The sequence below is a fragment of the Xiphophorus maculatus genome, chromosome 7 (assembly GCF_002775205.1).
Source record: "Xiphophorus maculatus strain JP 163 A chromosome 7, X_maculatus-5.0-male, whole genome shotgun sequence".
Classification (NCBI taxonomy): Eukaryota; Metazoa; Chordata; class Actinopteri; order Cyprinodontiformes; family Poeciliidae; genus Xiphophorus; species Xiphophorus maculatus.
Genome location: NC_036449.1, coordinates 13,639,919 through 13,658,571, shown reverse-complemented (window position 1 = coordinate 13,658,571; position 18,653 = coordinate 13,639,919). Strand labels below are relative to the sequence as shown.

Below are 18,653 nucleotides of genomic sequence, written 5' to 3'. Positions count from 1 at the left end.
CACAACTCAGGTGGAAGAATCTGTATAATGTCTGCAAGGAAGCCATGAGACCTCCTGCTTGCAGTTCACTAGAATCCACTGGGGGACAAAGATGTGGAAGAAGGTGCTCTGGTGTAATTTGAACTTTTTGACTTGCATGCATAAATGGGTCTGATGAAAATCAATTCCGCACATTATCTTTACATCTTGTGGTGGTGGCAGCATTATGCTGTATATGGTACTTTCTTGACTCTGGACAACAAAGCTATTAAAAATTAGAGTTGGTGGTCAGATGGATGAAGCTAAATACAAGACAATCCTAGAAGAGAACCTTTTAATGGCTGCAAAAAAATCTTGAGAGTGCAGATAAGAACTACCATATTGCAGGACAATGACTTTCTAAACACACAACCAGAACTATGATGTTTTAGATTAAGACATATGCCTATGCACTAATGGCTCAGTCAAATTAAACACCCTAAATAAAATGAAGAATGTCGAAGTCTGTATCTAAAAACAATGTTCGAAGGCTGCACTCTTGCACAATATTTATTCTTTTCTTTCTTATTAGATTTTGTCTTCTGAGCACTGGTTTTGCTTTCACTATTGTTTATCTATGTTCCTCTGTGACTTGTTCCCCTTGTGCTGCCAGGGGATGGGTTGCTATGAAGACAAAGCAGTTTCCTTCATTACTTCTGCCCAGCTGCCTGTATTTAAAATCTTGCTGTGCACGAATCATTGAAGGACAGCCTCGGAGAAATTCCCTTTGATATATGACACAACAAAGTATAAATAGATCACACAAAAGATAGACTGCCGACACACTAACGTCAGCAAAAAGGAAAGATTCTCCTTTTAGGAGTAGTGATTTGCATTCTCTTTGAGATGTGCCATACTCGCATCAAGCAATTAAAATATTTCTCAGATATTGTGATCTATTCACAAGATTAAATTTATAATTATTACATTGTTTAAACAATCATTTTAAAAGTTACAATCTCTAAAAATAAATTTAGATTTAATGGACAAAAGAAAATTAGGGAAAAAAAGCATTTATTAATGTTTAAGCTTTTCTACTGAATATTCAAGGTAAAAGGACAAAAAACTAAATGATTATCTTTCATTACCTGTCCTACCATAATAACTATAATTTATTATGTTATTAATACAAAGAGCAAGTCTGTGCAGTGCTCTGCAATCATTTGATTGGGAACTGTTAAATAACCATTAATCAACACATCCAGCTAATGAAAAATGTCCATGAAAAATACTGAAGCACAGTAAGATTAATTAGATAAGAAACATAAATAAATAATACTGAAAAGTTAAGGACTATTATGATTTTATGACACATTGTGGGTTGTATTTTATGTTGTAAAGGATATTACATATTCCTGTAGAATATGTAAAATAACATAAAATAATTATGTTGATAAAAATAATCACCATTATGATAAAAATCATGATGATATATGATCATCAGAACATTAAGTTCTAGCAAACACATAGTGATTTGTACAATACAACTATGAAACTGCTGCAAATAAGCGTAAAATAACTGTTAATATACCGGTATTCATACACACATGTGTATCGGCAATATGACAACAATTAATTTGAGGAGTCAAGAGGACGTTTAAAAAAAAGTTGCCCATGAAAGGTAGAGGATAGGATTTTGTGACTAACATAGCAACAGTGCTGCATGACCACCGGTGCTCTGTGACAGCTGGGGGGGATTTTGAACTGACAGCCTGGTTTTCAAGCTCCATTGGTCGAAAAGGTCATCAATCTTGTGTAAATCCCCGCCCATTGTCCCCGTCATGGCACTGGAAAAAGCCTTTGAAGTCTTGAGGGAGGGCAGCGAGCAAATTATGCCATGTGGTGTTCAAGACCGACATTGCTATTGGACCACAGGCACGCGGTTGACACCCATTTCTGAAGGATACTGTCTCTGATTGGCTAAACTCACCACCCCAGATCCAGCGTGTGCGCGTTCACGATTTTCGTATTCAGCGTCACGAGCTACGTTCACAGCTTGAACTCCTTTCTTTGACATGCGCTTCTTTACGAAATTTGCGTACGTACAATACGCAGCGACAAAGACTGCGAGCCTGAAACCTATGGGGAAGGAGTAAAAAAAAGACATTCGGTATCGTCGCATTCTGTATCTTAAGACCATCATTTTCTGAGAGGCTCACCGCTTCAGGGGCGAGGTACAGACGCCGAAATTTGACGACCGTGAGGCCGGAGCTAGCGCCAGCGTAAAGTGTGTAAATTAGCCGCATAAAGACTGCGGCGACGGACAGGTTTTCCGTTAGAAGATCTTTAGGCTCTGGTATAGTGAGGGAGCCGCCATGGCAGCCGGATCACTGAGGCTCCACATCGGGATATGAAGAGGAGCTGCATGTGTCCCTGAATTGGCAAGCAAACGGCTCGTTTTGATTCTGGACCGACAACCGGAGCTGACCGTTGTTCACTTTTGTGGAAATCACCCCGAAAAGGACTTTTTATCGAACACGGGGCCACGGGGAGAGGCCAGATTCATGACTATTTCAGTCGGAGACGTGTCTTACTTATGAGGCCCGTTGAAAGAAAAGCTGGACTATAAAGGAGGGAAATGATGCTCTGATTGACCGTCGGTGGGAAAGATTGGACAGTTTTATTTTGTGATTATAAAACTGTGCTAACGGGCTCTCTTTCTGCCTGTGCCCCTATTCCGAGACTCACAGATATTAATTTACTGTCAACCCCCTTTTTTTTTTTTTTTGGATGAGAAGGTTCGGCGACTCGATCAGCCCTGCAGTTTAGCAAGTCGAAAGAATTAAAGGGATCGGATCATGTCGGGTCGGCCCAGGACCACATCCTTCGCCGAGAGCTGCAAGCCAGTGCCGCAGCCCTCTGCTTTCGGCAGCATGAAAGTCAGCCGTGAGTACACCTTAATGTAATCCTAGAGCTGCTTTTCTCCCCCCTGTATGCACCACAGGCCCCGGTGTGGGCTACCTTCTCTCTCTTTCCTTTTTTCTACATGTCCAAGTGTCATGCTAGCACAGAGTAGCTTAGCCTGGATGTCGCTCAGCGGCGCACACTGCTGCTGACCGGGGGCCGGTCAGTGCAGCAGGCCGCACCGGGGCAGGGTTGGGCTGGGCCACCGAAGAGTGAAGCGTTGGTTTGGCACCAACCCAGGATGGAAAAAAAATATATAATCAACCAAGCCCTTTCCTACTACCGGAGATCCGGTATAATAAATGTCTGAATTTAGATTACAGCATATAGCGGAATTCCTTTCTACACAGAGTTAAAGCGGTAGGGCCGGTCTGTATTACGCAAGTGTCTGAGCAGAGCGGAAGGTACGCCCATAGTTGACTCGAGCGAAACTGACTCTGTCTCTGAACATCCAGGTTTACTGGGTTCTGTGGGCCTGTCTAAAAATTAGCAGCCTCGACGACTAGACACAGAGTAATCAGATTCATGGCCGCAGAGATGAAGCCCTACCTGCCATGGGTTGTCAGGCTGGCAGTGGTCATCCAGACACAGCGCTTTGATCTAATTTGGTGTGTGTCAGAAATCTCAAAAATAAATCCACCTACCCGCTTCTGTCTGGGTACTAATGCATTTGAAAAAGGCGTGTATGGCTTGGTAGTTTGCTTCTAAAATTATACAGCACATCTGAAACGATTGACATTGTTGACTGGAGCAATTTTTTACATGCTGAACTACACCCCTGCTTCACCTTTCACCTATTTAAGCATGAGTAATGGTGAAAATTTGGCTGTAAGGAATGTTGATGGTGCTTCTCCCTGAAAAGTGCTGGAAACAAGTATGCAAGCAGAGGAGCTGTATGTTAAAACCAATTTTGTCTGAAGCAGCATTGAGTGCAATTTAAATGATACCAAGATCTTGTGCATAGTTTAAAAATTAAGGTGATGACTGCGTTTTAAAAGCTGATATTGCAAAGTAATTTCTCTTATGAGTATAGATAATCATCAACAGCAATGATCTGTGATTAATGATTTTCCCCTTTTAAGTAATAAACCTAACTTTCCCTCAGTTGATTTGTAATAGTACCATATTAAGTCAAATTGTCATGTTTATTACTGTAGCATTCTATTTCAAGTTATAGCTTTCTAATTTTTTGTATAATATGGATTGTGCACAAGGTAATTAAGTTTGCAATCACACATCTTATTGGTTGATTTTTTAATTTTTTTAAAATAAGAGACGTGAAAACAAGCATAGTTCATTTAAAATGTTCTACTTTTCAGAAAAATCTGAACAACATTCTTTTGACCAAATCCATTTGATGAGCCCAGCCATGTTGCTTTATATGTAAAGCAATACATATTTTTTGTATGTTGCATTATTTTTATTATTATTTTATTATTATTGAAAATGTTTGATACTGCAGCCCACAAAGCAAATTTCAACATGATTTTGAGGGAACACTGCACTCGCTAGCGTAATCACAAATGGAGCCATTGGAGCGAAAAGCGTAGCAGCACATCTGTCAACGCTAAAATATCAGCTGTTAATACAATGAGAGCCAACGGTGAGGCGGTGGCTTAATCCCACTTTACCTCCTGCACCTTCGGGTGTGGAATACCAAAAGATTTCATACCTTCACTTGGTTTGGTTCTCTTTCATGCAGCACCTCTAATGTGGACCAAAGCACCTGGACAGCGCCATGCTGGAACAGCAGCTACTTATATGAGGCCCTCAGACAAGAAGGCTGCCCAGCATGAGCAGCAGGGGAGGCGGGGAGCTGTCCAGCATGTTGTTCTATATACGAGACAAATGAAGTAGTACTGAGGAGATGGAGGGCTGCACACACTCTGAGGAAGAATTGTTACGTTTTCTGCTCGCATAACTCTTGCACGCTAGATATTTCAGTTTTTTTTATTTCTTTTTAGTGGTTCAAAAACAATGTAATGTTTCCATTTTAAAATATGTTGTGATAAGGACAAAAACATATTTTGTTTTAATGACGCATCTCGAAATAAATGTAGTAAACAGATGATTTTGACACAGCCTGTCTTCCCATCATCACATACATTAGGGAAGATTTAAAGGTTTGTGTACTCGGTTCACTATTTTGAAACGATTAAACATAAAGAATGTTTTAAAAGAAAATTTTTATTATTCTTAATATACATAATCAAGAATCCTAGAGGTATTTTAAATAGATTCAAATTTATTTGCTTGTTATAGTATTTATTCTGTAATGAATCCCTCTTTCTTTAAGAAGCATAAAAAATATTATCTTATTGATTGATAACCAGGCACGTTAAATGTCATGCTCTTATTGAGTGATGATGGGTCAGCTTTGTAAAAGAGTGTCCCATTTATGCCTAAGTTGAGGGCAATGGGCCAGAGGAACGGTTTAGTGCTAAGGGTATGGACAATATATCATGTAAAATGAGTGTGTATCACACACCAGACTGTTGACATCAATTTAACTGTGATGGTGACATCTGCAATGTTAAATAAAACTGCCCCTGCTTTGTTTTTCCTCATTTAGGAATGCATTATGATGAAAACGAGTCTGTTAGGGAAGGTTAAAGGTGCCTTGCAGCTGAGATGTGATCAGGATGTATGTTAGTAGAATCTGGCCTGAAGGTTAGGTTGAGGGTCACCTCAGAGTTTCAGTGCAGTAATTCCTCCTGGGACACACCACAATGTCAGAATGGCAAACACACAATGGATGCTGAAATAAAGAATCAATGGTTGCATTTTTCCCAGTCAGTCATTATTTATCGTTAAGGTTTGTGGAAGTTTATGGTGATTCCTGAATGTACTGTTTTTCTGGTCACTCAGTGCATCTCCCAATGAAAGCCAAACTGGCTACCACTCAGTTAACCTTTAGTTTTATCTCTGTCCTTTACAAAGTAATTTGTGCTGAGACTTTTATGTATAAGCTGTAGTTATAAGGCATTTATTTCAGGATAAATGTACCATGCAGAAGATGAAGGTATTTTCCAGAATTTATTTTTTAAATATTCCTTTACTGCATTGTGTTGTGTAAAGCTCAATTAACAATGTTTTACATTTGTATGTATAACAGTTTTATACTTGTGATATTAAATATATTTTGATATCACTAAGTAAATGCTACTGCGGTAGATTATATTTTCTTTCTAGTGGATTTTTTTATAAGCATATGGTAAAACCTCAGTATTTTCATATCCCTTATGAAAAACCCCATAAATGACCAAATTTGGAATCTGTATTCCAGACTTCTGAAGAAAACTGAAAATGAATAATGACTTGTAAAAGCCAGATTAGTGCATCTCTAAAGTTGAACAATCTCTCCTCATTGGTTCTTTGAATTACTCTACATTCTATCACATGCAGTAGAAGCCATACTTCAATGCTAATAATGAGATCTTTCAAATTATATTGTTTTTATTAGTTAAAGTCTTGTCCATGTTTGTGAGCTTATATTGCATAGTTCCCTTCTCTGGTCTGAAGAATTGGTAGTAGAAAAGTCAAGCAAAATCAACATTCTGTTCCAAAGTTGCAAAAATAAATGTAATTTCCCGCAACTTCTATTGACGTCTTAAAACTGAATCTTCTCACCAGCAGTGGTGGCAGTAAAATAAATAAACCGAAGATGCAGAATAACTAACCACTAAACCAGATTAGACAGCTAAAGCAGGCTAGATGGTTCGTGACAGGAGCAGGTAGTTAGCTGTCCTGAAGAGTTTCTGCTGTATTTTTCTGCTGACTCATGGTCTTTTCACTGCTCAATAGTGTGAATGCTTTATGACACATAGTATTGATAAAAGTGCAAAGAGACATCATTAGGGTTAGATGAGGAATCTCACCTACTTGCCTCTCGTTAGCAAGATGCTACGCTTTCATGTTTCCTGCTGTGCACAGAACGTCCATATTTAGTGCTTGGATTCATTTTATTTAAGACATCAATAAGTCGTTTATCAATATAAATAATGTTTCTGTAAGTGCTGAGTAACAAGTGGCCAAAAGAAACTTATAATGCAGTTTTAATATTTCTTGTTTTCTTAAACTCCTTCAGAGTTTAAGATGCACGATAGCAGAGTGTATCATTTGACTAGATGCATTTAGCTCATGTCTGTTACCCTGACCTCCACCATGCTGCTGCATGTGCACACACTACACACACTACACATGTATGCTTTTGTGTGAATACTTTGGCTGATGATCTAAAGCAGCTGTAGCATGTGTGTATAATCACGGAGAGAATGCTGTTGCCCCCCTAACCCTCTCGGGCAGATGGAGACGTACACATGCATGTGTGCATACATTCACAGGGGCACGCGTAGGTTTTTGTTTTTGGGGGCTAAAGCAGCTGGCCAAGAACAATGAGAGGCCTGTTTAGCATTTCAAAGCTGCAGCGCTCACCCTCTTCCCTCCTCGCCTTTGCTGTCCCCCTCATGCATTTTGCTAGTGATAATGAGAACAAAATGAACTAATTATACTCTTTGATTCTGATTGAAACAGCAGGGCTCACAGGCAAGACGAGAACTGTTACCGTCAGACAGGAAAATAGACTAAAAAAACTGGCTTGACCAAGTTAAGCTCGGTGTTTGTGGTGCAGTCAGCTCGGTGGCTGTGCATTGCTGTGATATCTAAAATCTATGCATCCACGTCATGTCTTGTCAAAACCCCCTGTCTCCATCTCGATACGGCCTGGCCGTGTTTGCTTTGTGTCAGAACTGACATTCCTGTTACCGGACATTTCAGAAATGCAGTGAATCGTCTCATCAGGTGGACACCGGCAGCGGGACGTGATTGCCTCCACGTGTCAACATGGTGTTTAGACACGTCTGCTCGTGCTGTTATTCAGGCGTGTAAATCATCACCCACTTGAGAGCTAAAGGTTTGAAGTCCGATACATCAAGTGGGAAAGTCTCGGCATCATCCAGTGCCTTGAAAGTGGACGATGAATGCTTTAGTAACTAGAAAGCCAGGCAGAAGGGACATGCATCTCAGTCAAATTATTTGTGTACTTTGACTTTTGTTTAGCTTTTTATCATTTCATTTATGAAATGAATGCTTTTTATTAGATATTTGCACAACACCCCCCCACAAAATTGTCCCTCGTTATTTCATTTTATCCAGCATCTGCTTGGTTTAATAAATGAAAGATCTCTTGCCTTGTCACACTCATTTACCCCTGATTTTGCCTTTAAGGTTAAAGGTAGGATTATCTTAACTTCAATATAATATCTATTGGCATTGTACAAATGAATTGACAATTTATGGCGTATGTGGCACAAATCATATGAACCCAGAGCAAAGGTTTGGGGAGTTAAAACATCCATGTGGATTTTTTTTTAACAGTTCAGAAGGATTACGCTCAGATTACCTTGTACAGTAGAGCTTCAACAGTAACTGCACGAGACTATTCTTTACTCTATTTGTTGCATAATTTCCACAGAAATGTACCATTGAGTGATATTGATTTATGTTTTCTTGTGACTATTTGGTTTTGGGTTTAAACTCTTTTTTATTTAAATAAAGTTAGATATTTAATATGGGTTTTAATAGAATATTTCTGTCCTATTTTGGCACTTATCTGGCGTTTTGAAATTAGAGATGTAAATATTTAGTACTGTACTATTTACATAATTTTTATTTAAAAAAAACCCAAATGTAATTTTTTTTAATTTTTTTATTTTTAATCTTCCAAACACTTATCTGACCAGATTCTTATCAGTTGTGATTATTATTATTATTATTATTATTATTTTCTTTGTGTAGCTCTACTTAAAACTGATTAAATAATTTAACATAGTATTCAGCTATATCTGAGTCCCATATTTGCATTTTACTTCACACTTTTACCATTATAGTTTAAAAAATACTACATGAGCTAAATACAGCTTGGTACACTTCTAAAGAATGAGAATAACTTTCTTGTTAAACAGTTTTCTTTAACATCATCACACTTTATATTCTTGGCTTTGCATAATGTGGACCCTTTGCTCAGCCATTTCAAACGTTTCTTGTATATTTTCTTGACATATACTGATGCTTGAGACCCAGGAAAGTCTTTTGGAAGCAGTATTGTTTGATCTAATAACAAATCTATTCAGTGAGGACTGAGGCTTAGTATTATGGAACAATGATTAAAATTCAGAGCCTCTGAGGAATCCCTTTTTGTGCAGTATTGTACAGAATTTGAGAGACTGCATTTTTTAAAATAAGCTTTGTTTGAAATTAGCTGCAGCTGCACGTCTGTTCTCCGTTTCTTTGCAGAATTTCTGAAGCTCAGCCAGATTGGATGGGGATTTTCTTGAACATCAACTTTGAAGTCTTTTCACTGATTCTGAATCTAGGATTGGGTTTTGGGTTAAGACTTTGAGTAGGCCATTATAGCACATGACTATGCTTCAATATAAACGCTTCCATTGTAGGTCTGGGTCTATGTTTAGAGATGTCCAGCTGAAATGTGAACCTCTTCCCATAGTCCTGTCTATGCAGCCTCTATTGGGGTTTTTCCACAATGGCTCCTTCCATTGTATCATTTACTGATACGCTTCCCAGTAAAGCATCATATAGTGTTTTGCAGGGAAGCCAGAAATTTGTATTTTGGGTTCTCTTAAGCCCAAAATAGATTGTTAATTTACAAGTAAATTTTTCTTCATATCATTATTTTGTAAAGCTCAGAATAAGCAACTAATAGTTGTTTGATCAGGAGATTTTCCCACTTGAGCTGTGGATCTCAGCAGCTCCTCCAGAGTTGCTATTGGCTTTTTTGGCTGCTCTTTGGGTTAATGATGTACTTGGTTGCCTTGAATTTCAATTTGGGGTTTTGGAATAAGATGAGGTGCCTACAAATGGAAAGCCTCCTGGTTTGGTAGTATTTTTATACAAGTATAATTTTTAATCCAACTTCAAAAATATGCACAACTTTATTTTTTGTATCATTAAATCACAATAAAATGTTTTAAATATTAAATCTCAAGCCTTCTGACCTCACATGTATCTAATGGATGCATTTAATGGAGTTCTGCTACTGTCACCTTTAGAAATGCTTTAATTTTAGACCAACCAACTTCCTGATTGATCATTTTCTCTTCAGCTACATCGTGTCATGTTTGTTGTAATCAACATGAATCAGGAACATCGTACGCTCTGACCCTCGGGACGGATCGATGGCGGAACGCCTCGATCTGATCTCAACCAATACCTGTGATTGGATTGAAACTTTCCTCCTGTATAGACAGGCTCAGGTCAATAGAAGAAAGCTTGCCTCGCTTCTATCTGTGACACTAGAGGTGCCTTTGAATGACACCCTGCTTTAATTTTGTCTCTCAACTTAGCGGCTCGGCTGTTCCTGTGTCAGCCGATTCCAGCTGTGGTCTCGGCTAGCCTGGTGACCTCAATTGACTATTGATGGATCCGGTTTGAAATTGCACAGACCGTCCCTGTTGTTAGACTTTTCAGCTGAGCTGTAGGGCTTATGTAGATGAAATTATATTTTAGAATTGATTGCAGCAATACTTCAAGTTCAGGGTTGTGGAAACTTATTTTTATTTTAGGATGTTTGCATTTAGTTTTCTGGTGAAAACATTACTAGATTAAAACTGTATCTTGCTTTGACAGAATGGAGGTTTAATTTAGTAGAAGTAGTGAGGCGCTAATCCTTCATTTAGTGGTTATGGAAAAGTAATTCCAGGCTTTTTTTTCTTCTTATTGTTGCATAATCGAGGCTTCCAGTCAGTCATTGAAGCCAAAGCAGAAAATGAGCTATTGAAAAATGCGGTCATATTGCATGGTCATCCCTGGTTGGCACCAGTGTGTGATCATACTGTGAGCTCTACATAGTTGTCTCTGTGTGTGTGTGTGAGTCGGCAGACATTTCTCACGGTTTGAGGAAGTGCAGAGGCGTCATAGAAATGGCCCTGCTGGAATACGTAGGCAGTTTTTTTTTTTTTCTTCCTCTTACGCACACTAACTCTCCTGTTCTTCCAAAATCTGCCTTCAGTTACTCTCTGTAGGCTCCTTTCTAGAGAGCGAAGTCTTTCTGACCTCCTTTCATCTTTTTTATTCTCTCACACTTTGATTTTTAGTCACATTCGCTGAGACTTTATGTCCTGACTGCTCAGACCTTGGCAAAAACAAACCCACACACATAAACAGGAAAACACGCATGTGACAAGATTGTTTGGTGTTTGCTTTCTCATTTGCAAGTCTGCCCATGCAGGCCCTGTTTGTGTCAGAATCAATAACCCTCTTGGAAAATTACCCCAGCCAGCCAGTGAGGGTGATTGATAAGACCAGTAAACATCCACAATTCTTAGTCTCAGTAAAAATTTTGATTTTTTTTTTTTCTCTCTCTTTAAATTTGAACATATTCTGAGAATATTTGAGGTAAAAGAATCAATTTGATTGACTAAAACTATCAGGAATAAATAATCACTACTTTGAAGTAATACATTTAATTGTAGATTTTTATGTGCGTGTGAAATAGATTTTGTTTAAAGCAATCTTTTTCCAATGCAAGATGAGTAAGAGAGGACTGAACATGTGCTGCGGCGGTGGTCGAATCCTTTGTGGTAATTTTGGGGTTAAATTTCAGTCCTTCCAAAGACTGCAGGTGTGAGGCAGCACGTACTGGAACCCACTAGTGGATAAATGTGCTTTTAACTGCCAGCTAATGTGGACTTTAGCCCTCAGCTCTGCTGCTGTGAGGGAAAGCTGTGGGAGGCAGATGGAGAGAAACCTCTGAACTGGCCTTTTAAAGGGCCATTTATCTTCTAATGCCAGATTTATGCTTGTTTTGCTGCTTCCTAGCAACACTTGTTCAAGATATGATGCCCCTATGGATCAGGAATATCAAATGAGGTATTCCCAGTTTGTGTATACTGTATCTTGTATCTTAACAAAAAATACATTTTGTCTTTTGACATCTGTCCAGTCTTCTGTATGATAGTAATTTCTGTAAAAATGTATTGTGAACCTCAAATCCAACCCCATAGTGCAGCAGGAGGGTTTTCCCACTAGCCCAAAACTGGGGCTAGTGTCTGTGTAGTGCTAGTTCTGTTTCCACTGCCGTAACCGCTGACAGAGAAACTGGTGTTATCTCTTGGCTGGGCCTGAGTAAAGAACCGCTTTCGTCAGGAGCTGGAGGCCAGACACCAATAAAATGTTGGGGACTCCTCAGTTTTCCTTTTTAGTTCTATGCTTTCTCTGCCAAATTTAAGATGGAAAATGGCACAATCTTTTACAAATATAACCTCATCATAATGTTAGTACACACACCATAAATAGCAAATGTTTGAAATTTAAAAGTTTTTATATTCAATTAGAGAAAACAAGTTGAATCTGCTTGTAGTGAAAAGAGGTTTCTGAATTGTCTGCGTGTTCAATACCAGCCCTATATGTAGGTGGGGGTGGGACTTCAAGTGGGCCTTGGCACTGATAGACTAATCTCCAACAAATCACACAATTACGCAAAATGGATGAGTGTAATAGGAGTTTCTGATTGGGTCTATGTGGTGAGACATAGAAGAGGACTATGATTGTAACTTCAGCATTTGCCTGTTTAAAGTTTAATGCAATCCCACAGTTTTATGGAGTCATTTTTGAAAAGCACAAAAATTCTTAAATTGTATTTCTCCTGCTGTTTTTTCGGATATATAATGCAGAGTTTCCTTTGGTTATAAAGAGCATAAGAGTAGCCAGCCTCCCTGCCATCTGTTCTTGTAAGCTGTCAGTCAGCTGTGTGCTGTGAACAAATGAGGGGAAAACCCCCAGATTTTTTTTCTCCCCTTTCTAAATGAGGCACAATCAAGGTGCTCACATCCCATGACCACATGCTGTTAACACAAATCACAACGCTTGTTAGTGACACAAACATCATTAGTTTTAATGAATCACTGCTTGTGCTGCCCACTGCTTCACACCTACTAGTAAACTTTGTTCTGTGGCTACCGTCTTTAGCGGACAAAGGGTGTAAAGGTTTTAATATGGTGAATCTATTTCAGTTTGACTCTACCAGTCCACGTGTTTGTCTGTCCTCTCCCAACATTTGTTTTATGTCCAATAAAAGACTTTCCTCATTTAATATTTGTTCCTCTTTGATTTCTTCTGTGGATGCTTCAGTCAGCATCCTGATCAGTCCGTCCTCCCTTTATCTGCCGGTATGAACTGCCATCAATACTTTTACTTTCTTCCATCAGTGGAATGACTCATTATTTTTGAGTGGAAACTTAAATGACTAGAGAGTCATGCATCCCACTGGATGCTTTTTCCATAGGTTTGATTTGGCAGAGAAAGACAAACATCCAAGAGCACCTGAATGTTTCCAGATCTCTCAGGTAATTCTGAAGTTAAACGGGTCTCTTCAGAATTAAAGCATCTCTCATAAGACTCAGATCTGTAAAGAATTTAAGCTGCTGACTTTATGTTCCAGTTCTCATCTCAGTTTTGCTATTTAAGTGTTAAAGACAAACTTGGACTATTCTAATGTCTAATGGCGACTACTTAAGTTGGATGCTGTTTTCTTTCCAGCAGAAAACAGTCGGGTGAAATATTTGTGAGGCATGCCTGTAATGTCAGAGGTCAGTGTCGTATTTCAAGCTAATGAGCCTTATGGCTGATCCATTCCATCACCAGTCAGATATTGACTGTACTCTGTACTCACAAGGTAGCTGGTCAAAGTTCGTGTGAAATCTGGAATGACGGACCTGGATTCCTGGTATTTTTTTATTGACTTTACAGTCTTTGTGAAAACTTTAAAGCTACCAAACTAGAAGGCCTGGTAGTGTCTGAGGCAGGACATTTTTAAAACTTATTGGAGAATGTACTCCTCTAAATTTGTCTTTATTTAACACTGGCTGTTGTAGAGACCTCTGACATTTGCAGATTTTTATACTGTACTTTAAACAGTACAGTATAGATACAACAAAGATACAAGTGTGACATCATACCACTTTTATTTATCCAATATGTTATGTCACATTACACCTGAAACTGTAGGAAGTTACCATAAAGCTCTATCTATCGATCGATCGATTGATCACGTGTCTATCACGATCGATCGATCGATCGCGATAGACACGTGATCAAAATCAATAGATAATACATCTAGTAGAATATTTATCAACATTCACTAAACTCCCATCCAGAACCTCACAGCATTTTGGGAAATGTAGGCAGAGGAAAGACTTTAGCTACTCAACTTCTCACAGGAAGCTAAGCAAGGTTGGAGGCATCAACTAACTCACTCACTCTTTGGTTACCTAGCAACAACTTGTTGAGTAACTTGCATAGCAGCAGTTTCAGGTTTTGCCACTGTGCCTCATAACTGCTTAGAAAAAAAACCACAAAAAAAACAAAGGCGTGGTGTGAAAACTGTGGATAAAACTGGAAATTTCACGCCACCAGTTTGGCAGTATTTCAGATATTTAAAACAAAAAACTAATCAATAATTATCCATATTGTCTGATATGAAACGCTTATCTTGTGATAAGTTTTCAGCCATTTTGTGCAGCCCTAATGTGTACTCTGAGCTACACTAGCCCTCCAACTTCATAATGTTGATATTATAGTGGATCGAAGATCTCAGCCTACATCACCATCATTAGGTTCATTACTTTCAGACCTGTCACTGTCCTCTTCTGGAGCTGTAACCATAACAACAGCTGATATAACCTGTAACAGCTCCAGGATCCAGGATTTCCTCAACATCCGCTTATTTTTCAAGTTTTCCTGTGCTGACTTCTTCATCCATGCTACTTGTTTGTCTCTTGTCATTTGGTTTTCTACCTGTTCCTTACACACATAACAATGTAAGGAAATGTGTTTTTTTTCTCTTTAGCAATAATATGGCTCAGCTCTGAAAAATACCATACACTGCCTGAATTAATCAGAAACGATCAGAAAATGAGTGGTGGTTATTATAAATTTATTAGGAATTGTTGTGAAATGATGGAAAACATCAGAAAATGTAATGGAAAATTTAGAAATGTAGCATACTATGTGTTTTAAATAGCCAAACAATGTTCTTTACAGTTTTGGCGTCTTGAGTAATAAAAGTACTAGAGAGAATGTGTGATTGCAACCAGCAAATCATGCATCACTGATATGAAAAAGGGCTCTGCAGATTGTCCAATATTAAAATAGGTCAACAACGTCCAGTGGCTCTTCATGAACACTGATGTTATTCTCAAAGATTTAGTTCTTGTGTAACATAAGGTTTTGTCACAGGATCTGTTTAAAATAAATCTTTTTTGTTTTTCATTTTATCTCTCATATCTAAGCTGTCATATTCTTTCCTTGCTCTCTGTAAAAGCTTCACCACTTTGTCATAAACTCCCGCATGTCTCTTTGTGCCGTTCTGTAGGAGACAAAGATGGCAGCAAGGTAACGACAGTTGTGGCCACTCCTGGCCAAGGCCCCGACAGGCCACAGGAGGTCAGCTACACAGACACGAAGGTTATCGGCAACGGATCCTTTGGCGTCGTCTACCAAGCAAAACTCTGCGACTCTGGGGAACTAGTGGCAATAAAGAAAGTCCTACAAGATAAGAGATTTAAGGTGAGACATGCATGAAAAATGTGTACACAAAAAGGCAAAGGAAAGCAGGATGTGCAAACATCCTCTCGGGTTTAACTTTAGTCATGACGTTTTATTTCCATCTTACACAACATGTCCAACACAAACATTTGCCGTGTTAATGGATGTAGCTGAGTAAATGTGAATATGCAGATCTTTTACACTTGAAGGGAGATTTAAAAAACTCCAAAACCAGAGAAAACAACAAAGAAAACATTGTGCTTTCAACACAATTGCTTATGTGTGTCAAAGGAGTGTATTCTTTTACTTGAAGTGTGTTTAGAATTGCCAGGAGATTTTTTTCTCTCTCTAACAAACATGAACTTTTTAATATTTATTTGTTCAGAAGCCTGACGGATTTTCTTCAGCAGTTATAATGAAACTAGTTAGAAGCAATGAAGAGTTAGATGATTGATGAAACTTGAAGAAAACCTGTTAGAAGCTACAAAAAAAGTAGAGACTAAGGTGGAGGTTTGTCTTCATCTTTAAAAACGATCCTAAACACGCCACCGCAGCCACAAATGATTAGTTTAGATAAAAGGATATTCATGTTTTAAAATGGTTTAGTCAAAGCCCAAACTTGAATCCAATTTTGAATCTGTTTTAGAGGGATGTTAACAGAAGTTCTCAATCCCCATTTAGAAGATGTTTGGGTGTTTTAAAAAAAAATAAAGATAGAGAACTCTGTATGATGCAACTGACCAACTGCTTGAAACCTTGAAAATACCTAAATAAGTGAGTCAACAGTTTTAAACGTCTTTTTAGATGGGATAATTTTAACAATAAAATGTGACTGAAAACAGCAGTTGCCAGTAAATATGTGGTGGAAAGAACTGAGGGAGTCATCTTTGTTTTTAAAGTGTTCAAAGGAGGCACATTTTGTCCTATAATGTGTTTTACCAGAACAGTTTGCACCTTAACGTAACAGAACGACACCACTGGAAACAATTAGAAATTTTACAAAAACATTGAATTTATTGATTTTACCATGGACATAGGATATTTCTTTGTTGCTTTTTTTGCTGTTCGGCTCCTCAGTGTAGATCTGTGCTCACTGCTCTGTCCGTAGTTTTCCAGCCTGCAGCTCAGTAGCTGTTAAAATTTAGCTGTATCCTATAGCGCTTTAACCCAACCGGTTCAGCTAAACTCCTCCGCGGAGCTGTGGCCTATTTTTAACCTTTCTGAGGGTTTGTGCGAGTGCAGCACACTCTGAAACCAAACAAGAAGAATGATGTCACTTAATGATATGGAGGTCGACCATCTGCTGCTGAATTCACAGCGCTTCTCAGAGACGCACGCGCACTCCTTGTGACTCTGCATACTGGCTGTGATGAAGTCATATACTGCTCTCTGTGAGCCTGTGGTTAGTGGATTGCTACTTGAAACAGGCCAGTGATCAGCTGAAGATCACACGCTGTTGTATCGTATAGGGCCTGCTATGTTAAGCAGACCCTCTGCATCAGCCCTCCGCCCCTCCTGGCTCTCTGAAACCAACTTTCCTTTTACTCAGTCAGCCCGATCCTCCTCGCCAACAGCTGGTGAGGAAATATGAGGCAAATGAGAGCTAAAACTCTTCACATGACTGTCAAGCATATGCAATAGTGTGCACACCAAGTTTCACATACAAACAGAACCCATCATCTTCAGATTAATCTTATAGAAGTGTTTCTTCCCACGTTTTATTTTTTTCTCATTGATAATTTGTTTTTGGTTGCGGTGCGAGAGTAAAAAGGTTATTTTTTTCCCCCTGTACGTGCGAACAAAGCTGAAGTAATCACATGAGTAGGATCTGCATTAGGGTGAAGCTGATGAGACAAAGTGTGAGACGGTTCTGGTGGGGGTTACAGTCTGCTTGTGGTGCATTATGGGATAGGCTCTATCTCCTATTCCCATTTGAGGGATCGCATATCAGCCTATTGGAAAATGGATGCTCACATCAGAATGCTCACTAAGAGCTGGAGCATCAATGGTGGCAGCTAGTCTTTGGCAACATTAATGAACAATGGCACTTGCTGTTAGCTCCCAGGTCAGCTGAAGTTCAGGAAATCTGATCAATGCCTCATCAAACCCTTGATGCAATTGTTTGAAATGAGGAAAAATTGCATTTCTGAGCCTGGCTGCAGATACATTTCTTCATCACACCGAGGGCAGAAGCTGCAAGTTATTTTGGGGCTGCTGTAAATTCTTAATGGAAACACAAATGTTCATTAATGTGCAACAGACATAAAATAGTTTCCCAGGAAATGCATTAATATCCATTACTTTTACTTTGATGTGATGCAAAGTGCAGCACTCTGCTTTTTAAGAGGTTTTTCTCTCCTTTTAAATTTAAGCAGGAGATCAGAGGCTGTTTGTTTGTAACACTGATACAGATTTTTATTCAGCTGATTCAACTGTATTACAAGAAGATATTGGAGCAGCACTGAAGATATTTTTTTCCAACCGTCCTACCATAAGTGGCCATTATTTACTTAAATTGGATTATAAAACTTTCAGATTAACCTGGAAGGAGAAAGAGAACATAGAAACAATGGATAGTTAAATTAATACGAATGGGGTTAAATGTCTCTAAACTGCAGTTTAATAAATTTAAGCATAAAATTGAAATTAAATTGTCTATTTTTTTATTATTGTTATTATTATCAGCCATTGCATTAGTGGATTAAGAAATCCAGAACCTGCCAATGAGAATCTGTCACATACCATAGATGGTATTGATCCATCTGTCTCATTGATAGAAAACTGTTTAATTAATTCAACTCTTAGCATAATGCTGTGACAATAAATGCATTAGCTGCCTCTTTTGGGGGCTTCAGAAAAATACCGGAATGTAGATTTAAATAAAGATGGATGAATATGTGGGATGCTTTATAACCACCAAATGAAATGCCTAGGGTTTTAGTCACAGTATTAAAAAATGGTGCCCTCAAGTTATTCTGTGGCTGTATTCAGTTTAATCCTTAAGCAGAAGAGGAAATTGAAGTATGTGTTTGTGTAGGTGGTAAGCTTTGGGTCTATGTGCTCAGTCTGCTAGATGTGGTTTTGTCCCATCAGCATCATGAAGTGCTCAGCTGTAGCACCCCTTTGCAGCCTGCAATTAGGGCATTTTTTTCCCCCTCCAGTTTCCACCG

General features: G+C 38.7%; 1 protein-coding gene across 2 annotated transcripts in view; it reads left to right on the top strand.

Annotated features, from left to right (window-relative positions):
* Window positions 1-2,070: 2,070 nt before the first annotated feature.
* The window catches only part of gsk3b (glycogen synthase kinase 3 beta), a 38,267-nt gene continuing 21,684 nt past the window's right edge, over window positions 2,071-18,653 (top strand). For both annotated transcript variants that reach the window (XM_005799309.2, XM_014468890.2), the window contains exons 1-2: window positions 2,071-2,904; window positions 15,311-15,504. In XM_005799309.2, the coding sequence (XP_005799366.1) occupies window positions 2,817-2,904; window positions 15,311-15,504 (282 nt within the window). In that variant the 5' untranslated portion in view covers window positions 2,071-2,816. The remainder of the gene's footprint in view (window positions 2,905-15,310; window positions 15,505-18,653) is intronic.